The sequence below is a fragment of the Jaculus jaculus genome, chromosome 5 (assembly GCF_020740685.1).
Source record: "Jaculus jaculus isolate mJacJac1 chromosome 5, mJacJac1.mat.Y.cur, whole genome shotgun sequence".
Lineage (NCBI taxonomy): Eukaryota > Metazoa > Chordata > Mammalia > Rodentia > Dipodidae > Jaculus > Jaculus jaculus.
This window is the reverse complement of record NC_059106.1, coordinates 154,737,592-154,762,253: the sequence shown is the minus strand read 5'-3', so window position 1 is coordinate 154,762,253 and position 24,662 is coordinate 154,737,592. Positions and strand designations below refer to the sequence as shown.

General features: G+C 36.4%; 1 protein-coding gene across 1 annotated transcript; it reads right to left on the bottom strand.

Annotated features, from left to right (window-relative positions):
- Window positions 1–3,447: 3,447 nt before the first annotated feature.
- On the bottom strand, window positions 3,448–3,585 carry LOC123460636 (keratin-associated protein 20-2-like). Its single transcript, XM_045148999.1, has one exon. The coding sequence runs from the start codon at window positions 3,583–3,585 to the stop codon at window positions 3,448–3,450; it is 138 nt and encodes a 45-aa protein (XP_045004934.1).
- Between the last annotated feature and the right edge of the window lie 21,077 nt (window positions 3,586–24,662).

The window sequence follows — 24,662 nt, the reverse complement described above, 5'->3', positions numbered from 1 at the left end:
CCAACCTAGGCATTAGTAGCTGATGTTTGGTATTTTGCTCACATGGAGTGAAGTATCCTTACAAGGCAGAAAATGGTGAGAGAGTCTGCAATTACATTTTTAAGTTTTGATTTCTGTTCAGAAGATAACTGAATGAAGTGGGCCCTTGACACAGGCAAAGAATGCATCTCACTAATGAAGGGCCAGAGATTCTCTTTGAAGAGAGGCTATGAATCAATGAGCTTTAACATGACCATTTAAATTCTAGGTCTGAATTACAGTTGGCATTCTAAGGAAGAAGATGAAGAAGACAGGGATTTTTTTTTTTTCTTTTTCAAAGAAAGTTAAAGAAACTATTATTTGCTTATACAATGATATGCATGGAATGCATGGGATCTCAAAAATGGCAAAATAAACATGATGACACTCATTGTTTAACCCATCATGTATTCTACAATTATTTAATCATATTTTTAAATGATGGTTTTAAGTAAATCTGAAGGTTTTTACCACAAACATTTGATGAATTTTAGGTAAATACATTTAATTTGATTTAAACAGTATACACAATATATACCTTCACCAAAACATCAAATGGTGCCCAGTACATTAGTATATCAGTCAGAATTTGATAGAGGAACAGAACTGATAAGATAAATCAGTATTAAAAGGGAACTGATTGGATTATCTTATGGTAGACCGGCAATAGCATTCTGCAGGTGTGACAGTCAAGGAAACCCAGTAGCTACTCAGCCCATGTGGCTGGATGCCTCAGAAGTCCCCATCCAGCACTGAAAGCCTGAAGGCTTCCTGGAGAGCTGCTGATCTTCAGCCCATGCTGCAAGGCTGAGGAAACTTGGCTCCAATGCTGAAGAAGGGTAGCAGAACAGGAAAAATGCTCATGCAAGTGAAAGTACTCATCAGCAAATAGCACAGGCAGCCAGGAGGACAAAAGCAACCATTTCCTCTGAGAGCTTCCTTACTTATGGCCAAGCACCTAAACGGCCACTCTGGAGAAAGGCCTCACTCTGGATAAAGTACTTCCTACTTTAGTCAAACCTTCCTGTAAACAATGAGAGAGACAATGCCTGTCGATTCCTCGTTTGATCAAGTTTACAACAGAACTTCACCACTACAATTCCCATGAGCAGATTTCATATTTATAAATCAAAGAATAAAAATCAAATACTTTGATGAACTTTAACTGTGTGGTTAGTATGATCAAAGTCATTCTCTGTCCTCAGTCTATTTATAGTTCTGCTATAACTGGGTGAGATATTGGGAAGATGTCCTCTTTCCCCCTCTCAAACTAATGCTTTGTTTCATTATTACTACTCCATGGAAGGCATATTAAGAAGTAATCAGTTCTTGTTGGTTTAATAAACATTGTTTTTATATCTAGAATCTAGAATGCTTTATGTCACTATTCTCTTATTTTCTGTTAAAGTATAAAATGAAATATTGAATCTAACATTGCCCTTATCACATTTGCCTCAAAATATTATTAGGTATCATCTCTTATAGCTACAGAAGTGCCATCCTTACCAGTGATACTGCACAGGACATCATTTATTTCTATATTATCTAGCTCTTGAGGGTGGGTCAGGAGAAAATCTACCATCTAAGGGAATACAGTTGTAATAAAAGCTTTGCATCAGTTTCTATTGTATTAACAATAATATTTCTTCTGATGTGAAATGAATATGTATCTTAACTTGGGCTATGGAGAACTCTTACAATAATAAATGTAGACGTGTGCCTACCACATATTTCTGTCTGAAAATATCATCAGCTTTATACAAGAGATATTCAGAAACATTCCTTTTTTACTGTTTCCTAAGAATACATTCACTTTTACATTGTATTGTTTAGGTCAAGAAAATTAAAATAAAAAGTTGAAAACAGAAATGTTTTCTACAAAATACAAGTTAGAAAAAGATGGTAAAAACATTTAAGCATCATTCTCCAAAGGAGAGTCAAGCGGCTTTGTCAAGACACCTAGCAATGAAAATGATAATGGGTTCACTACATATTCCGGTACCACACCCATGGGATGTACTGTCTTCTTTTGCTGTTAAACTAGGAGGAGCATCAACATTATTCAAGGCAAGATCAGTCACTCATGAGTACGTGAAGACTCAGACTTGAATGATGCAAACATATAGTGAAATTGTAGGGAAACAACTAATGACAGACATATCCAGCAGAGGTTAACAGGAAATGGAGCTATTGTGGTATGGAATATCACTTGCTATGAATGCATATCAGTGTTGCCACATCCCTATATCCCTGTAGTTCCATCATACTTGAAGGTTAAGATGAACTTCACATCTTATGAATAAGGAAACATGTTAAGCCTGAGGCTTACAAACCAGCTGCTGGGGGCTCAACTGCAGACTTTATGTGAAAAAGAAATAAGTTCTTAATGCATACACTATTCTGTCATTTACAATATATTCTACTTCTTCATTGATATAAGAAAAGAAAACATGTTTGAGGACTGGAGAGATGGCTTAGTGGTTAATTCATTTGCCTTCAAAGCCAAATGATCTTGCTTTAATTCTCTAGGACCCACGTAAGCCAGATGAACAAAGGGAGTGGGGGCACAGGCATCTGGACTTCATTTGCAGTGGCTGGAGGCCCTGGCATACCCATTATCTCCACCTTTCTCACTCTGTCTCTTTCTCAAATCAATAAATTATATCTTTTCAAAACAGAGAAAAAGTTTGAGAAAGTTCTAGATGAAGTTAAATTTAGCTTGTGGTTCAAGTTAAGTTGAAATACAGCTCTTACAATTGTAGCAATAAAATATAAACATGTGATACCTGGACTAGACTGATCCCATTGTGTAGATCCTCATTTATTCTTTGGAAAGTAATTGTCTTAGAAAGTGATTACTCAGTAGGATTATTTTCTAGATTTTGTGCATGTGAGATACTGAGGATTCAATCACACTTTTTTCCTCCCAGTGTTTGTTAGAATATGTATTTTTGTATCTGTGAGAACTGTAATGTGTTCCTCTGAGGAATCTTGGACTGAGAGTGACAGATAGTCACCAGAATCCAGGCATACTTTCAACTCTTGTGCTTGTTGAATTAAAGTGAAGTCAGTAGTTTAAGAATTAAGAGACGTTAACTATATCTACAGAGATCCGTCAGCTTAAATACTACACAGCATATACAGAAGGACAAAACCATGGAGGAAAAATAGGCACAAAGCAGGATCCATTCTTGTGGAGAGTTATTTCATTCAGATTCCCATCTTACTATCATCCACTTGTAGGATGGGTGGTAGAATAAATAAACGTGAAACGACATGAAATTTGTAAAGGGTACATTTATTGAAAGTAAATTTGTTCCATTTTACTTAGACAGCTGATATTTTGACATATTGTCATTTTGAAGGCCAGAAACAAAAACCATGTTTCACAGGTGATCAACTTCAGTGGATCCGGAGCTTTAGAATTTCTCAGTAGAAGCCATAGGACCAGTATGGGCCACAGCACAGTGGGCGGCAGCAACGGTATCCGTAGCCTCCGTAGCCACGGTAGCCACAGCCAAGCCCTCCATACCCGTAGCCCCCACAGTAGCTGCCGTAGTACAGCATGGTGTCAGAAGTTGATGGTTGAGGTGTGGAAGTAGAAGGTATTTTGCTGTGTTTGAACACCTCCACCTTCGTAAGACCTTTTATACTTCTTCAAGAGTGTGTATGGCCAATCACAATCCATTTTTGCTATTTAGAAATTATTTCATATAAACCACAGGAACTCTCACACTTGCAAAACTCTCATACCTGCCTTATTTCATTAGGCATAGTGAAACCTTTACCACCCAGATTCTTCTACAGTTAAGTCACGATTTGTACAAGTTATATGCTTTAGATGACATTTTATTGGACATAGTTTAAAAGCATTTTCCTCTTGAAAGCTTGAACTTAAATTCCAGGATAATATACTATGAAATATAAAAAGCTCTGAAAATAACAACTGCTCAAATTATTCTGCGGTTATGAATATGCTCAAATGATGAATGAATGGATTTAGGATCAATATAGGGCACATGATTTTATAGTTCCAATATATTTTATAGGTGGATTTATCCTGCTTTATATATACAATAGCAATAACATTTTGGTAATAAAAAACTTTCTAAATGAATGCATATACTGTATTTTCCTGTTTTATATACCAGATAATACCTCAAAATAAACTCAGCATAACTAAGTAAGTTTCTACCTGTACATTAAAGATTTTGTCACTGCTGTCCTCCTCCGATGGTGAACTGTAACGCACAGTGCACTGGTACGCTGTGAGGTTTTCTGATGTGATTGGAAGGTCTGTGTGTTGTCGGTTTCTGCTGTAACAATCAAGTAGCTGGTGAGTTCACTAACTGGCATTCAGTGTTACATCCCATGTGTTTACAGCCATAAACACCATTGTTGTGCAAGGTAAATGCAGTGAGGCTACCTGCAGGTCTGCCTGGGTGAGCTCCACTCAACATCCTGTATCTACCTACTCATTATTGCATTTGTTGCATAACCCAATAAAAGTTGCTCCTGGGAGAAAAAACAAAGTGTCTCTTTCTCCACTTTTTTAAAAAAATTGTTTTGAGGTAGGGTCTCACTATATCCCAGACTGCCCTTGAATTCACTATGCAGTCTCAGGGTAGCCTCAAATTCATGACAGTCCTCCCACCTCTGCCTCCCAAGTGCTGGGATTAAAGGCATGAGACACCATGCCCAGCTTGCTCCACTTTTAAATTCATTCTTGAATGCAAATTTTCTGGTGCCTTCAGCTTTGACGGCTCTGAATGAAGACTTTACCATGTCTGTGTACTACCTTGTTCAGCACATCAGCTCTCCACTGAAGGTTAAACCCAGGAAAGCAGTAATAAGATGAAGTAAACAACAACAACAACAACAACAAACAAACAGAAAGTGTCTAGTTTCTACTATGCAGGAGGTGTTGTTCTAAGTTCTTGACATTGACTAATTTCATTATCAAAATTATAATCACTAATGTTCACTCTGAAGATGGGCGACAAGGAATATAGTTTGGCTAGTTACACTAGCATAAGCAGTAAAGTATGGTTTAAACTGGTCATGCTGGCTCACATATAATTTCAGTAAATGGTATGCTGAGGCAGGTAGGTTGCTGAGAATTGAGTCCAACCTGGTCCACATAGTGAGTTTCAGGCCAGTGTGTGCTTTAGAGTGAGACCTGGTCTCAACAGAATAAAGAGAATATTTATTATATAAACTCAGAGAGGTAATTCAAAAAGCGAAACTCCACTTGCTATGTTTTACTGACTTGTATGGAGTCCTCCTCCTAATAACATGGTTCATAGGGGAGCTGTCAGAATCTTTGAATTCAGCCCTTAGCTGAATTCAAATTCTAAAGCTTACATTACTAATCTTCCAAATCCTGAGATTTCTTTTTTTTTTTTTGAGGTAGGGTCTGGTCTCGCTCTAGCCAAGACTGACCACAAATTCACTATGTAATCACATGGTGGCCTTGAACTCATGGCAATCTTCCTTCCTCTGCCTCCTGAGTGCTGGGATTAAAGGTGTGCGCCACCACACCCAGCCCAAATTCTGAGATTTTTTTAAAAATAGTCCTTGTTGGACATATTCTAGGCTTCATGAAGATATGCATCTGCTATTTTGCATCAAATATGCAAGTTTCTATATTCACCCTTGAGCCAAACACAAAAATAATAAATGTATATAAAATTTAAAGAAATCTATTTCATGAAAATGTAGATTTATATAAAAAAGCAAGCTGCTAATATTTCCATTTTCTTTTTGTAAGTTCAAGAAAATAAATTGGAAAACATGGGGCTTTTATTTTTTGTTTTAAAAGCAGTCAGGAATTGTATATTGAGGCACATGTGAAAAAGTCACGTCTGGGTCCAGAGTTTCACACAATGGGTCTGAGAGGCTCATAGACAAGTGATAGACTATCTAGACTGTGTGTGTGTGTGTGCGTGTGTGTGTGTGTGTGTGTGTGTGTGTGTGTCTGGGTCTAGATGAGGGCCTCAAGATTATATCAAGATTACATGATATTCTCATGAGTGACTGGATAGTACAACAAGCAAGGTCATTCGTTGCCAGCAACAGGTTAGATTTTGCCCATCATTTCCTGTCATAAACCCAGGTTACAAGGAGCAATTTAAATATCTGGTCTGTGTAGTATGCAAAAGATGAGATACTGATTCTCATGAAGGCCCACAGGCCATTCCGATGTGGCTAGACAACAGGAAATAATTCTCAGGAAGGATGCAACACCAAATAGTTATCCCATGCTAGCTTTAAAACAAAGTCAACCAATTACTCAAATGGCTTCTGAAATGTAGCCATTGTCATGAGCATGGGGTAGGTCCCACCCACATGGAGGAGGTATAAAAGGTCCTCTGCAGGCAAAGTGCACAGACTCAAGTCACCTGCATTCCCTCTCTACTCAAGGACAACCTCTCAACCAACACCATGTGTGGCAGCTACTATGGAGGCTACTATGGAGGCCGTGGCTATGGCTACTGTGGCTACGGAGGCCTGGGCTATGGCTACGGAGGCCTGGGCTGTGGCTACGGAGGCCTGGGCTGTGGCTATGGAAGCCTGGGCTGCGGCTTCCGCAGACTGGGCTGTGGATATGGCTCTGGGTTTGGATACTACTATTGAAGACCTCAGGGACACTCTCTTCCAATCCAACTGGAACCTAGGACACACCAATTCTGAACCACACATGTTCTGGGCTGTCAACTTAGATGCTGATCCTGCAATGGAAGTCTAGTATGATCTTGTGTTAAACTATATGGAACCTACCAATTCCTTGCTTTTCCCTTCCAAATGAGATGCAGTGAAATTTGCACAGGGCCATGGTTGTACCATCATCAGAATGATGGTGTCAGAGTATATGTCTCAATGATTTTCATGTTGGAATTTGTTTTTCTGTTCCCTAATAAACTAGTTTGATCCATAGAAGTAATTTCATCAGTCATTTCATGTCTAATATTAATGTAGATTCTTCATTTGTCCTGCAAGAAAGATCACTGATTAAGTATGGTTCTACAGAAAAGAACAGAGCCAATAAAATGTGAGTGTGTAATTATTATTGAAGGGGTTACATTGGGTAAACCTACTCAACAAGGGTGGGGTGTTCCAACAATGACTGACTGAACAAATACGACTCTGAGAACTTGGGGGCTGCTCAGTATGGAGGTTCAGCAATCTCTAACTGGCCCTGGAGGCCAGAAGACACCACGAAGAGTCACACATGTTCAGTTCATACTGAAAGGTCAAATAAAATGGAGTGACGTCAGCAGAGAAAAGAAGCAGCAGGAGCCACAGACACACATTCAGGACGAAGCAGAAAACAGCAAGACACGGACCCCGCTGTTTCTTAGAGTTGAAAGGCAGACAAGTGCTTCCCTCTCAGCTAATTCTATCTGGAAATTACCTCACAGATTCACCCTAGCATATTTCTCCAAAGTCGGTACTAAATCCCATCAGGTTGACGATTAAGATCCACCATCTAAGACAGCAACCTTCTTTGAGAGTCAATTTATTTTACTTTGACTAGATTGCTTTCTTTACTGTTCAAAGATCAGTCATGCTAGGAATGTAACAGTGTTTTTTTTTTTTTTTCCCCCTCTTTACTTTCTTCTTCTTTTGGAAATGATGTATATTATGATGGGCAACTCTCAATATTAAACTGATTAATTTCATCTTAGGTGAAGCATTGCCTGGCATAAGACAGATAGCAGTGAAATTAACTTCATTAATGTATACGTCCATAAATGTGCATACATAGCTATAAGTAGAGTTATAGACATAGATATATACAAACACTATGGAACCTTCTAATATGTCTTTTTAGTTAGTCCCTTTAAAAATGTGCTATGGTTTCAAAATCTGGCCCATTCTAAGGTAATATAGATCATAAACATGTTTTTCCTAGATGGTAGGCAATGATACTTGGTTAAGAACACTATTTTAGGGTTGGAGAGATGGCTCAGCACTAGAGGCACTTGCCTGCAAAACCTAGCAAACTGAGTTCAGCTACCCAGTACACGCTTACAGCCAATTGCACAAAGTGGCACATGCGTCTGGAGTTCATTAGCAGTGCCTAGAGGCACTGGCTTCCCCATTCTCTCTCTCTCTCTCTTTTGTAAATAAATAAAAAATTTTTAAAAAGCACTATTTTGAGGAATACTGAAAAGCTTCAGAGGCTTGCAGGAGTGCACCTCTAAACTTTGGGGAGTCAGTTGTCTATCACAGGCTGAGATGGGAAAATCCACTTCTAATCCCATGCCATTGTCAAAATGCAGTTTCTCACAGGAATAGTGGCAGAAGGGTCTTTTTTTTTTTTTTTTTTTTTGGCCAGTTATTCATTGTCATCCCTTCCAGATTCTTATCTGAGCTCCAAATAGCTGTCCAGGGCTTCTTGGGTAATAGGTTCCTAAACACTTTTGCTTATTTTCTCAAGTCCATGGAGTAAAAGAGACTCCAGCAAGGTGGGTACTACAGTCTTATGCATAATCTCACAAACGTACACCTAAAAATATATGTGTTTGCCATACTCCAGTGGATAGAAACAAGTGGCAGGTCTTACCCACACTGGCAGGGAAAACCTACTGCAAAGACATTAAAATCCGAAGCAGGAACCATGAGGACATGATAAGAATCCTCCTGTTACATGTGTAATATTATGTGCCATTTTTGATAGGAGTTAGGAAGTCTCTCAATTTCAGAGATCTAAAATGTTTTCAACAGTGGCATTATTTCATTTTTCCAAGACTAGATAGAATCCCCCTGATAAATTACCTAAACCCATTCTTTTCTTATGATAATTTGTAAGTGATTTTTGTCCATTACTTTCACGGAAATTGTTATACTTATGGTTTCTAAATTTAATGGTCCATTTTTGGCAATTGATTCCACTAGGAAAACATTTCATCTCAGGTTTGAAAGTAGTCCACACTGGTGCTGTTTCAATATCCCTTATTACATTTTGTTCTTGTATAATTTTTTCCTGTTGTCTATGTTTGTTAGAAAGCAGTTTGTAACTTTGTTAATTTCTTCAGATTGCAATATTTTTCTCATTATTTAAATTTATTATTCTATATTCTACATCATTTCAGAATATATTTTTATTATTTTTAATTTTTGTTTATTTTATTTATTTATTTGAGAGTGACAGTCAAAGAAAGAGGCAGATAAAGAGAGAGGGAGAATGGGCGTACCAGGGCCTCTAGCCACTGCAAACAAACTCCAGATGCCTGTGCCTTCTTGTGCATCTGGGTCCTGGGGAATCGAGCCTTGAACCAGGGTCCTTATGCTTCACAGGCAAGCACTTAACCACTAAGCCATCTCTCCAGCTCTATTTTTATTATTTTTATCCAGTGCATATTTTGTTTAGTTAGATGTCTGTAATGATATAAAGTATTTGGAATAACATTTTACTTTTCTTCTATCATTATTAAAAGTTTCTTTTAAAATTTTCTTTAACTATTGTTTTAAACATGAATCTTGGATATTATTATTAACTACTTTTAGCAATAAATATTTAAGATTATGTAATTTCATTTCTATGTTCTCTTTCACCTGGAAACTTATAATTTTTTTTTATTGACAACTTCCATAGTTGTAAACAATATCCCATGGTAATTCCCTCCCTCCCTCCACTTTCCCCTTTGAAACTCCTTTTTCACCTTGTAGGTTAAAGAAATTTTTTTTCTAGTTTTTTTTTGTTAAGAATTACTAATTATGGGGTACTTGGAAATTTTTTCGCCAACAGTTTTCATTTATTCAAGTTTTGTGGACATTCTGTGTGAATATGAAAAGAAAATTTACTGTCATCAGGGTTTAAAAGTCAAAAAATGTAATTACAAACCTGTGTTTGTATTATTTAGGTCTTTTCACAATTGTTTTTACTTTATTCTACTTGACTTGTATTCTTTTCATATTGCTAATTATGTTATTTGTTATTATTTTCCAGCATCAGTTGGCTGGGTTTAGAATCTTCTACGGAAGATTTCTTTTTTTCTTTCTTTTTTTTTTTGTCATTTGCCTGAAGAACTCTCTTATGTAATATCAACATCTTATAATTTGTTTGGATTTCACTTTAAAACTTGAGTCACGTTGAAAACGCTTTGTCTGGGCTGGAGATATGACTTAATAGTTAATGTGCTTGCCTGCAAAACCAAAGGACCTTGCCTCGATCCCCCATTATCCACATAAGCCAGATGCCCAAGGTGGCACAGGTGTCCGGAGTTCATAAACAGCAGCCTGATGGCCCTGCTGTACCCATTCTCTCTCTCTCTTTTTCTGTCTCTCTCTCTCTCTCACTCCTCTCTTTTTATGCCCCTATCTCTCCCAAAAAAGAAAATGCTTTGTTTAATAGACAAATTAAGCCAATGCATATGTTTTATATAGCAAATGTATTTATAAATATACTTCACATCTTAATATGTTACAGTAGCTCTATCAGAGTGCTCTGCTTTGATGATGCTTTCCTGGGAAACCTTCCATTGTTGTTTCCATCTGTAGGTATTGTTTTCAGTAAGCCTGAGAACAACTGTTCATCTTTGCCTTCACTCTTTGTCATAGAACTGTAAATGACATGATTTCAAGCTCAACAAAATACTCTTTCTTCAATATTATACAATAGCTTTAGTGACATTTCTTGTTCTGTTTGTGATTATACAAACTTGTTGTCTTCAAAGATGTGTTTACTCTTTTCTTTCTGGGGCCCTCACCCATTTTAATTTTTTTTACCCATATTGCCCAACTTATGAAGGTTGTTCCACCCTTCTTTCTTGCTTTCCTTCCCTAAATGTTGCTTTGCCAACTGCTCCTGCAAACCCTACATGTCTTTTAACTGCCTAACTGATTGTCAATTTGTTCATTTGATAAGATGACTTTTCTAGTTTGTTCATTTTTTTCCCTCTTTCCTCTTGACCTCTCTTCCCTCCCTTTCTCCTAGCCTCCAATCATTGTGTGTGTGTGTGTGTGTGTGTGTGTGTGTGTGTGTGTGTGTGCGTGCACATGTGTGTTCCTGCTTTTTTCCTTCCACCTTTAATTCCTTCGTTTAGGCTCAGAGTGAAACTGTATTTGTTGTTCATCTTTTGTAGAACCCATGTCCTTATTGTTAGATACCCAGTTGTCTGCCTGAAGTCTTTTTTCTGTCTGTCATGGCTCACCACAAAGTTTGCAGGATGATGTTGATAGAATAAAAGATGGCTTATGTTCTGGAATTTACTCTTTTCATTTGCTTTATTAAAGGTATACCTACTGCAGCAGTTTGGGTGTAATAATGTAAATACATGTCCCCATAGACTCACATGTTTTATTAAAATTGAGTTTGCTTCTCTCTCTCCCTTCTTCTCTGTCAAATAAATAAATAAAAACATTTTAAACAGCTGTTTGATGGTTTCTCTCTGCATGGATCTGTGAAAGGGAGCCAGTTTCTTTGGCCATTGATAGAACTATCTCTGCCCCTATAAGTTTGAAATAAATCCCTTCCTCATGTAAATTATGTGTTTTGGATGTTCACGCCAGCAACATGGAGCTGACAACATCTGTTGGGATTTCTATTTTTGTAGAGGATGTGGTTTTCATATAGATTTTTTTTCCTTTATTGAGTTGCATCTGTACAGATGTATTTATTGATATAATTTCCCACGATATATCAGAATGTTTACATGCTTAGAAGTATACATCCTTTGTAAATGTAACAATTAAGAAAATGCCAAGTTAGGGTGTTTCCATGTCAGGTAAATAGCCTGATTGTAGGAAGGATACATGGAGATACAAGGCACAGAGCCTCACAGGGGAGATGAATAGAAAAACAAGACCAGAGATTAGAATTAGGTTTCCACTAGTCAAAGAACATCAAGGGATCCTGGAAACTATAAGAAGTTTGAAAAAAACTGGTGTGATATCACATGCCTTTAATCCCAGTACTCAGAAGACAAAGGTAGGAGGATCACCATGAGTTTGAGACCTGCCTGGGACTACATATTGAATTCTAGGTAGCCTGGATTAGCATGAGACCCTACATCACACACACACACACACACACACACACACACACACACACACACACACATGTTTGAAGAAATCAAGAAAGATTCTTTATAGAGAAGATTGGGGGTGGGGAGGGCACCATGTCCCTTCTGATACATTCAGTTTAGGCTTCTTGCTTCCAGAAATGTGAAGTAGCAGAAATTTACTTTACTACTCCACATTTCTCTCCCTGGTAAATTGCTATAGTAGCACATGATTCAAATGAGATTGGTATATTAGAATAAAGGTTAGTAGGACAATGCCATTTTCCTCACTATTCAGATATGCATCAATTTACCAGTCAATGCAACCATTTTTTAAGTTTTATATTTATTTTTATTTCTTCATTTGAGAGAGAGAGAGAGAGGGAATGAAAGAAAAATAAGCAGGGAGAGAAAGAGAAAGAATGGGTGTGCCAGGGCCTCCAGCCACTGCAAACAACTCTAGATGCATGTGCCCCCTTGTGCATCTGGCTTGCATGGGTCCTGGGGAATTGAGCCTGGGTCCTTTGGCTTTTCAGGCAAGCACCTTAATGATTAAGCCATCTCTCCAGCCCAGTGAAAACATTACTTTTGGAAAGAGTTTAATAGTAGTAGTTGAGCCACATTTATCATGCAATCCATACCTATTGTCATCAGTTTATTAATTTCAAGAATATGTAGAAATTTATATTTTTCATATTAGTAATTTATATACCACTGTCTCTTATGGCTTTTGCCAGTCTACCTAAACCTTAAAAAATACTTGAATTTGTTCAATTGACTTATTATTTTTCTTCACCATTTTCAAGAATTCCAGTTTTCCCTTTGTTTCATTAAAGTTTGCTTAATTTGAATTCATTTTGTCTGGTTAAGAGACAAAGCCAAGAAAAATTTATTCAGAAGAATAAGGAAAGAAGCAGAGAGAAACAGCCTCCTTGTTAGGGAAAGGGTCCAGAAACCAGAATCATTACCTCTTAATCTTAATAATTTAAATAATTTATTATAAGATATATATTCTCTTTAACATTACTAAATAATAATAGGTCTGAGGCACAGCATATATTCAGAATATTAGCATTTCTTTATTTTCATGTTGAATTGTCTTTTATTTGTATATGATTTTTTTTTCGCTTTCAACCACATATACCCACAGTTTAAAGAATTTCCTTTCCTATACAAAGAGGTATCAATGCAACAAATAACATGTGGGCAAGGAAGCTACCACAGGAACTATTTCGTCATGAGGAGACAGTGATGCAGTTGCTAAGGCCCTTTTCTACCCTCTAAGAAGCAACACTATGGACAGTTAAACCCCAGTCACACAACATAAACCACGCAGACAAAATCACCTTAGGAAGAGTCTGAAAAATCATCGGACATTGCAGGCATACCCCAAAGTAGACCATGGTCTAGGTGCTAAGCCCAGAGCTGATTGTAAATGAGTCATGCAGTGCTCTGTGTTTTGAATTTAAAAAAAAAAAAAAACTTTCCAGAATTCAATAGAAAATCAACCCTCATATCATAAATTCACAAGAGTGAGAAGAAAACAAAATGATACAGAAATGGAGATAAACCAGATGTTGTTTCATAAGGACTTTTAAGAGTCACCACAATAATTCTTTAATAATGATTTCTTTTGAAATATTTTTCAAAAAGTAGAAAACCTGAGCAAAAACCCAATATGATAAATTATATTATAAAATAACAAACTAAAAGTATGAAAACAGAAATAACAGAGTCAGTTTTTGAATCGAAGCAAAGGGTACTGAAATAGAGGACTTAATACAATTCACCCCTTCTGCCCAACACAATGAAAGAAGACGGGTAGTGAAAATGAGCACAGCTGCATGAACATATGGGAAAAAGAAAAGATGCACTCTTATGTTATCAGTGTCAAAATAGTTGAGAGAGAGAGGTGACATATTGTACGTAGCAGAGTAACAGTTTGAGTGACAATCTGATACCAGAGAGTAACGAAAGAGATGGCTTGTTATTTTTATGTATTGAAAGAAAATGACAGACACATATTTTTTCTCTCAGTAAAACTAAACTTAAACATAAGAAAAGGATGAGAAGAAAGACTGTAGAGATGGAGTAGATGTTAAGACCCTTGCCTCCGAAGCCTAAGGTCCCATGTTCTATCTCTCTCCAGATCCCACATGAGCCAGATGCATAAAAGCGAGGCAAGGGCAAGGTCACACATGCCCACTAGGTGGTGAAAGTGTCTAGAGGTCAATTGCAGAGGCTGAGGCCCTGGCACACAAATTCTCTCTCCCTCTCTTCTCACTCTCTCTCACTTTTCCTTAAACAAAGGGAGGGAGGGGAAAAAAGAAGGAAATCAACATTTACTGAGAGGCAGATCTAAGGTAAGTTGTCAGTACAAGACATACACTTGAATATTCTTAGTGTTCTTTAAATAGAAAGGAAATCATAATAGAAGGAACGATTAAACATCAAGATACAATGAAGTGATAGAGATGTAATAATGTAACTACATGTACTGGGCTATTTCCTTATATGAGACTTCAAAATAATAATTAGTAATTAAGTAAACAATACTATTTTAGGCAATGATTTTGTAAACAACCATGGTGAAGTGAAATAAATTGAGGTAGGTTCCAAACTTCATCTGTAATGGTAATTATTTATATAAGTGCATTTTATAAGTGGTAGGAATACAAGAACAACAAATTTCTGCAAACTTATGTGAAAATAAACATCTTAATAAACCATAACTAAATAATCAATCTTAAAATGTGTTCAGGAAATTGACAGAAGAAGAACTATATTGTACATGTAAAATAACAATGACATACATTGACATAGCAACTAAACCATAAGGTCTGGGTAAATCAATCAAAAGATATTAGTAGCTGGGCATGGTGGCTCACACCTTTGATCCCAGCACTTGGCAGAGGTAGGAGGGTTGCTGTGAGTTCAAGGACACCCTGACTACATAGTTCCAGGTCAGCCTAGGATGAGACCCTACCTTGAAAAAACAAAACAAAACAAAACAAAAAGATATTGGTACAGGTGTCAGAATGAATTTAAAATGTCAACATAGGGCTGGAGAAATGGTTTAGTGGCTAAGCTATTGCCTGTGAAGCCTAAGGACCCTGGTTAGAGGCTTGATTTCCCCAGGACCTAATTTAGCCAGTTGTACAAGATGACACACGAGTCTGGAGTTCGTTTGCAGTGGCTGGAGGCCCTGGCATGCCCATTCTCTCCCTCTCTCTCCTCTCTCTCTCTCTCTCTCTCTCTCTCTCTCTCTCTCTCTGCCTCTTTCTCACTCTGTTGCTCTCAAATAAATAAAAATCAACAACAAGAACAAAAATAAAAAATGAAGGTCAACATGGGCTAGAGAGTTATCTTAGTGGTTAAGGTGCTTGCTTGCAAAGCCAAGGGACTCTGGTTCAATTTCCCAGTACCCATGTAAGCCAGAGGCACAAGGGGGCACATATGTCTGGAGTTTATTTATAAGGGTTGCATGCCCTGGTGCACCCATTCTCTCTTTGTTTTTCTTTCTGTCTACTTGCCCGTTTCTCTTTCTTTCTCTCTCATAAATAAATAAATAAATAAATAAATAAATAAATAAATTAGAAATGCCAACATGACCAACATGTATTTTGTTTATTTCAAAATTTAAGATTGTTAGAGCCACAGAGTGTCCACATTTCATAACCCACAACCACAGTGGAATTACCAGTAATCCCACTGAGGAGGGTCCTCAGATGAATGCCAGAAAGGATGAAGGAAATTATGGTACTAACATATGATATATGCATACAAGGTTTTACTTAATAAGAAAATAAAAGAAAACGAGAAAAGGCATGCCAGAGCCTCTAGCTTCTGCAAACGAACTCCAGATGCATGTGTCTGTCACCTTGTACATCTGGTTTATGTGTATCCTGGGGAATCAAACCTGGGTCCCTAGGCTTCATAAGCAAGTGCCTTAACCTCTAATCCATCTCTCCCGCCATTTACTTCAAAGTTATTGGCATAGTGAGGCTAAACATACAAGAATGAAATATTTCATGAACTAATTGGTATAATACAGAGGGTATATCTATCTATATTAATAACTGGTAAAAGTATTTTGAAGTAAAAATTCCACTGGGAAAAACTAAAAGTCTTATTTATAATGAGTTTACTATGCCAAGAACATATTACATCACTTGCTATGAATGTACCAAACAACAGTTTCTTTTTTTTTCTTTTTTCTTTTTTTTTTGGTTTTTTGAGGTAGGGTCTCACTCTGGTCCAGGCTGACCTGGAATTCACTCTGTCATCTCAGGGTGGCCTTGAACTCATGGTGATCCTCCTACCTCTGCCTCCCGAGTGCTGGGATTAAAGGCGTGCGCCACCACGCCCGGCATCCAAACAACAGTTTCTTTATTTCCATGGCAAAAATAGTCAGTCTTTGACATACTTCAACTAAGAATACTAGAAATAAAACCTACACACACACACACACACACACACACACACACACACACACACACAATCTATATAGTGAGAAAATAATCATATACATACATATATACTGAACATACATATATAAAGTTAACAACACAATGAAATATTATATTTGCATATATTCTTGAGTTATCAAATAAATACATACATATATACACACTATATATGTTGCACTATATAATCAGTGTCTAATTTTCATATATATTTTTTACACAGTCATGATTGATGTTTATATGCAGATTATTGATTAAATCAATCACAGATGGAGTTTCTTTTAACTCTGTCTTTCATTTTTCAAGTATTGTTTTATATTCATGTGCTAGTTGGCAGCTTTTTCTTTCTCTCATCACTTCATGCCTATCATTAAAGTGTGTTTTTATCATGGTTACTTCTGTTGTTATCAGTTGACAATTTCCTTGTTTGTGACAAATATTTTATATTTTAAAGGTTTATTTGCTGTTAGCTTTTGACATACCTTTTATGATGTGTCTTTACATCTCTCTCTCTGAATTTATGTTTTCATAATAATAAGTATGTATTCCACCATGTTCATATCAGTCATTCCTCCCTGTTTCTCATGTTTTTCTAGTACTCAGTTAATAAGCACACTAGTGGACTTAATGAGTTGCTACATTTTTCTTTGTTCCTCAATTTGTTCTTCACAGTAAATAATTAATATATTTTCATATTCACTTAATTATTAACTCTTGGTCAGTCCACATATATTCTTGCAGCTAATCAGAAAATTAAATTCCCATTTCAGTTACATTATTTCTCTACTAATCCACAAGGAGTACGTTTCGATATTGCCAGTTGACTCGCAACCAGGGACTGTAATGAATTCTCTATATAATGTTTTTACATGTATACATACCTGTGATGTGTTTCATTTTACTAACAAGGTACATGCAGAGAGTTAATTAAGTAATAAAGCAATTATACAAAAGATATAATATAATTAGTTTTATTTGTTTCTCAGAATAGCTTATTTTATTTCACATTTTCATTTCAGAAACATTTCACAGTGTCTCTTTGTCATAAGTAAATTGGTTATATCACTAATCTTGTACTGTGGAGCATTTTTAATCATAAGGATGGGCTGCTGAGAGGTCTTCTCATGTTACACAGAATGACACATAATTTAACCTATCAGGCTACATGTAGTTGAGTATGAATAGTTGAAATTCCAGAATGAGACTTAAAATAAGGAAGTCATGCTGTAATGTATCTTTCAACTGTGTACTTTTCACTTAGTTCTTTTAAAGTAAGCTTTATCATTTAATTACTGCTTTGTACTAGATGCTACTGTATAACCCAACACTTATTTGCTTCTTCATTACTTTTACTTGTTTTAAAATATTTAAAATGGCTTTTTTTGATGACATATTCATCTGGTAAGTCTAGCACAGGGAATCTCTTATTATCCACTTTTAAATTATATCTCCCTATTTCTTATTTATTTGAGATAGGGAATAATTGGGTATGCTATGGCCTCTAGCCACTGCAACCAAGCTCCAGATGCATGTACGGCCTAGGACATGTGTCTTACATGGGTACTGGGGAATTGAACTTGGTTCCTTAGTTGGTTCCTTAGGCTTTGTAGGCAAGTGCCTTAATCACTAAACCATCTCTCCAGCCCTTGAGTCATGACTTTCTGACTCTTGCTCAATTTCATTATTGTTTAAATTGAGAATTTGAGGTTGTACTTTGTATCAACTCCAAACACTGCACCCTTACATTCTCTAAGTAGAACTGCTTGCTCTTTCATTTAGTGACTCGGTAGGACTGCAAGTGACTGAGATGCCTTTTTACCTGTTGTAAAATCTCTGATGTTACTTCTCAAAGTGAAATTATGTAATAAGTATTTTCTTTCTGATTTTTAAGAATATTTTATTTTATTTTTTTAGTATTTTAATTTATTTATTTGACAGAGTGGGAGGGAGGGAAAGAGAGAGAGGGAGGGAGGGAGGGAGGGAGACTGAGCATGCCAGGGCCTCCAGGCACTGCAAAGGAACCCCAGACACGTGGGTCCCCTTGAGCACCTGGCTAAGATGGGTCCTGGGGAATCAATCTGGGTCCTTTGGCTTTGCAGGGAAATACCTTAACTACTTAACCACTCCTCCAGCCCTTCTTTGTGATTTTTAATTTACACTCTTTTATTAAATGTTCTCTCTCCCTGATCACTTTCTTTTTTATATTAATTATTAAGAACAATAATCTTTTTGTTTTGTTTTGTTTTTATTTTTTGGCTTATTTTTATTTATTTGAGAGTGACAGACAGAAAGAGGCAGGTATAGAGAGGTAGAATAGGCATGCCAAGGCTTCCAGCCACTGCAGACTAACTCCAGACGTGTGCGCCCCCTTGTGCATCTAGCTAATGTGGGTCCTGGAGAATCGAGCCTCGGACTGGGGTCCTTTGGCTTCACAGGCAAGTGCTTAACCACTAAGCCATCTCTCCAGACCCCTGATCACTTTCTTTAAAAATTATTTTAACACTGTTGTATTTCATTTAACTGTTTCATTATTTTCCACAATGCCTTTTGATATAATTGCTCTCAACTTGGTTTGTATTTACTGTTTCAAGTATATGATATCTCATTACTAACTTTATAGTCATGGGGCTGTATATTAAATCCTGTATTTTCCTCTTAAACTGAAAGTTTGTGCTCCTTGACCAATGTCTCCTCATTTCCTCTCACTCTTGTAGCAATGAGAACATTTCACTGTTTGTGATGACATTCTTTACTTTAAAATACTTTTTCTCATATGGCTTTCTGAATATGTTATATTGTAGTTATAATCTAAAGATGCAAAGCCATATCTCACATGTTTCAAGCTTGTGGAGTCCATTGCCATTTCTCTCTTCTGCCACTTCACATAACTCTAATGTATTTTCATAATAGCATCCTGATAATGCAATATGTGTTAGTGAACTCCTTATTGCTGGGACAAAATACCTGACAAAAGCAGATGAAGTGAGGAAAGGGGTTACTAAGATGGTGGCATGAGTTCTAATCATCCCCAGGCTCGGAACAGCATTCAGACTCATCCTGTTCACTTTGGAATCCTGAACGACTCTGCAGCCTGTACCTTCATTCACCTATACACAGTTGCTTCAGTTCCGGCTTCAGAAGCTGCTTCTTCTAAAGATCCTTATCACAGCATAGTTCTCCCAGATTTGTGCCCTGACAGATATGTGTTATAGATAAGATGGTCTATAGTCTGTATCTAAACTGTTCAGAAGGACCAAGTGATCCTAACACTCTGCCAAAATTAATCTCAAATTTTATTTCCAACCTAATATAAACATAATATGAATGTTAATGTTATAATGCATAATTCAAACTCATATAATATAATTACAACATAATAAAACACAAAATTCATGACATTGGACATTTCCTAATATTAAAAATGATAGTACATTTATTGACCAAAGAAATTGACAATTTATACCTGTAGGGATTCATTCAAATAAGAATCTAGTAATTTTAACTCAAGTAAAGACCTTATTTCACTATTTTTATTATATCAGTACTATTATCTGTTCTATGCTAAGATAACTAATATTGCATTCAGCTGTCCTATCTCTTTAGTGTTCTATGATTGCTAATGATTATCATGGCCTTGAACATTTGGAAAAATTCAGAGTTTTGCAGAATAGTCCTAAATTTGGATTTGTTTAAACTTTTTTCATAACTAGATACTGATTTTACATTTGGTCAAGAATGCATGAATCATCAGTGGAATATTTTGTCACTAAATCTTTGGGTGTTTCTGCAATCATTTTCTATCTCAGGTTTCTAACAGATTTAAATCCTTCCATTTTAATCTCCAGGATCTTTAAACATCAGGTTCTCTTTGATTATATGTAAAATGACAAATATGTGTAAATGTAAAGTATAAGGACCTTCTCTTTATAGGGGAAAGATGGAACATTGTGCAATTCAATATTGTATGAGTGAATCCTGCCAAAATGATTTCTCTTCAGTGTTCCATTACTATATACCCTTTTAAGCCACATTTTGTTCCTAGGGCCATTGTATTTGCAGATGTGAAAAAGACTCATTTTCACTTTAAGCTTAACTTATTGTTTGTTGATCATGGGCTCTAACTGTTGGGAATACTTCATTTTCAGTCTACAAATTTGAATTTGAGGAAGCAGGAATATTTTCTAGTTTAAAAATCTCAGTCATCAAACAGTGAATAAGATGTTGCAAACACTAATCAAATATACAAACTTAGATATTTTAAGAAACACACATGAAAACAAAATTCAAAATATGTGATGGATGGTTAAACACATATATGAATTGATTTGATCATTAATATGAAAACATTTATCCTGTTCCATTCAATTTACACATTCAAAGTACCCACTGGGTGAGACAAATTAGATAATCAAAAAATCCATGGCTAAATTATGAAGGAGAGTTGATTTGAATACAGAGTATAGCTAATATCTTCATCTTTTTAGTTGTCAGGTAAACCATGTATAAATTCCAATCCCTGGTCCATAACCAAGGATACCTATAAGGATTCATTCACAAAATAATCTACTATGAACTATTGTTGGGATGTTATACATAGTATTTGGAATAGCACAAATCAATATGGTTAGATAATGGAACCTGCCCACATACATTTTTTTGAGAGTTATCTAATAAGTTTGATTAACATCAACAAATATGTACAATGTGACAAAAGAACCTAAGTTTGAATTCATGAGATTGCTTATATTTCATTTTCTATCAACAAAAGTACAATAAAATTTGCTTAGACATAGTTTACTTAGTTTTCATTACCAACATTATGGGTATAAATAATGCATTTGGCTTTAGTATAGCAAAGGACAATCGCCTTTGATGAAAATGTTAATATGGATCAAAAGACAATAAAAGTCATGATTCAAAAGAAATACTATTTTTTTAATGTTAATGAAAATGTTGAGGTAAAGAGAAAATAAAATTCTAATGAAAATAGGTACGATTTTGTTGCATAAAGGATGGATAGGAGGTTAAGAAAAAAGTATAGCCCAAGGCAGGTTTAGATGAGTTTATATCTCCAGTCACTGAAACTTCAGTTACATCAGTTGAGTAAAAATATCTGAGACTTACATTTTCTTTTCCTCCCAGCCCCATTTTTCTTTTCTTTTCTTTTTTTTTTTTTAAGTTTGGTTGTTTGACGTACATTATGTTTTTGTAAGCACTTAGTGAATAATCTTTGATCTTCCAAAAAAAATAATCTGAGACTAGCCAGGCATGGTTGTGTACACCTTTAACTCCATCACTTGAAGATAGAGTTAGGAGGGGTACTGTAAATTCGAGACCAGCCTGAGACTACATAGTGAAATCCAGGTCAGCTTGGGCTAGAACGAGACCCTACCTAAAAAAAAAAATAAAATAAATTAAAAAAAAAAAAACCAAATCTGAGACCAGAAAAAGATTCATAAATAACTCTGCCACTTTATCAAGGTTGAGAAACAACAAAATAATTAGCTTAGTCATAAAATTAACCAATGGCATGAGCACATGTGTTTGCTAGAGGCTGTAACTGTAAAGGATTCTCTAGAAATGTTCTCAGACTCAGCATGTAGCTTTGCTTACTGTTCATAGTCATTACAGAGGGATGAAGATTAAGTTTCCCAATATAATTGTGAATGTAACTATTCCTTAATTTCTCTCAGTTTTTGCTTCGTATAATGTGGTGCTTTGGGATAGACAATAATGATTTTTCTTAATTCTGGTTGCAATGACTAGGTTGTAAGTATGTATATTCCTTCACCTTTAGTAAGTTTCCATGTAATCAGGGTAATTCTTTTCTTTTCTTTTTTTTTAAAGCGGGCAATGGTGGTGCACGCCTTTAATACCAATACTCAGGAGGCAGAAGTAGGAGGACTGCCACAAGTCTGAGGCCACCCTGAGACTACATAGTGAATTCCAGGTCAGCCTGGGCTCATGAGACACTACCTTGAAAAAAAAAAAATAGAAGTGTTAATGTGGAGCTGGGAGACGGCTCTGTGGCTAACACTACTTGCTTACAAAACCTGCCACCCATGTAGGCCAGATGCAAATAGCAGCACAGACATCTGGTGCTTATTTGTAATGGCAGGAGGCTCCACTGTGCATCCCCCCCACCCCACACAACTGAATAAAAACATTGAAGAAATGGAGGGGATTGGGGAAATGGCTCTAAAGGTGCTTGCTTAAAAAGGCTGATGGCCCAGGTTCAATTCTCCAATACCCGCATAAAACTAGACACATGAAGGGCTGGAGAAATGGTATAGCAGTTAAGCACTTGCCTGTGAAGCCTAAGGACTCCGGTTTGAGGCTCGGTTCCCCATGACCCACGTTAGCCAGATGCACAAAGGGGCACACGGGTCTGGAGTTTGTTTGCAGTGGTTGGAAGCCCTGGCATGCCCTCTCTCTCTCTCTCTCCCTCCTTCTCTCTTTCGCTCTCAAATTCTTATGACTTATTATTTGCATAGTAACACTATCTTTTCCTCTTTTAGCTATTCTCCTGCCTCATTTTTATACATTAGAAGTGGTTTCTAGTAACAAAAATATATATGAAACTTATTTCTTACCATCTAAAGTGTATCTTTTGGTTATACAGAGTGTTCAGATAATATGTGATTATCAATATGATTGAAATTACCTATCAAATATAACTTGTTTATTTCAGCTTTTGTTCCTTTTTAGAGATTTTCCTGGTGTATTTATATTGGTGTAGTTTTTTTCTGGTTTTTGGAGGAAGGGTTTCACTCTAGCCCAGGCTGACCTGGAATTCACTCTGTGGTCTCAGGGTGGCCTCAAACTCACAGCGATCCTCCTACCTCTGCCTCCCAATTGCTGGGATTAAAGGCATGTGCCACCACCCCTGGCTTATATTGGTGTAGTTTGAATATTACATTTTAATTTATTTATTGGCCTTCGGGTATCTCTATGTTGGAGTTTAATAAAAATAAAATACTCAAAACATCTAAGAGTATTCTCAGGTTTTATATTTTACTTCCTGAGCTAAAATATTTAACACAAAATTCCAAGTACCCTTTCTACTCCCTTCCCCTATCTCTCCTAGTCTTCCTCCTTCGAGCTTGCTTTTGTTCAAGGCAAGCTGTTATTGCACGGCTGATGCTGGACGGAAACTCATGGTCCTTCAGTCTCGGCCACCCAAATGTGTAATTAAATGCTTAGTTGTGTTGCTTTTTACTTTCCATGTGTAGTTACAAATTTCCATTTTAATAGCAGTTTTCTCTGTTCTAAAAGGCTTTTCATCATTTCTTTAAGGGTAGTTTTTCCTAAATACAGGATTTCCTTAGTTTTCTTCCAGCAGAAATATTTTATTCTACTCACTAGCCCCACCCCACCCAGAGTATTGTTATTATTGAGCACAGAGTATTTGGCTCTTTTTCACTGACATTTGACTTATATTTTCTATGCCCGTTTAGACACTATAGTTTTTCATGAGAAATCCACAGTAGTTATTGTTCTTTTCAGGTGATGTGTTATTTACCATTAGGTGCATTCAAGTATATTTTGTTTGGGATTCTCAGAAATGTTCTTGGTCAGGTGTTTTCTGTCAGCAATGAGAACATGACTGCAACACCTTCCTCCCATTTGATATCCCAGTGGTAAGAGTGGTACAACTTTTTAATGCTGTTATAGGTATATTATTGGAAAAAGGTTCCAAAATTCTCCTGATCCTAGACTATTTCACAGTTTCAAGAAGAAAAAAAGGATATTCAATACCATGAAATGTTTTTGCACTTAAATACCTAACAAAATGTGGAAAATATGTGGCCTTGTTAAAATAATTAAGCTAGTTTACAACAAGTATAATCAACTGGTGAAAAGGGATCCACTTGAATTACTCTGGGTAACTACTGGGGATGTTCCCTGTTTACTAGGCTCCAAATTAAGCATGGGAACAAAAATATCATGCATCAACATTTACATCTTCAAAAAGATTCCAGGCATATAACAGTTTTGGTTCAATATCTCTAGGAATATATAGAGCTTCCAGACAGTGGCAAATAGAGTGGACAAATATCACCTCACATAACACTAACATGCATAAACTATTCTATTAGGGATTCACTTTGTAAAATAGATAATACAGAAACTTCTGGAAATGAAAACTTCATTCTTTAATCATTCTGAA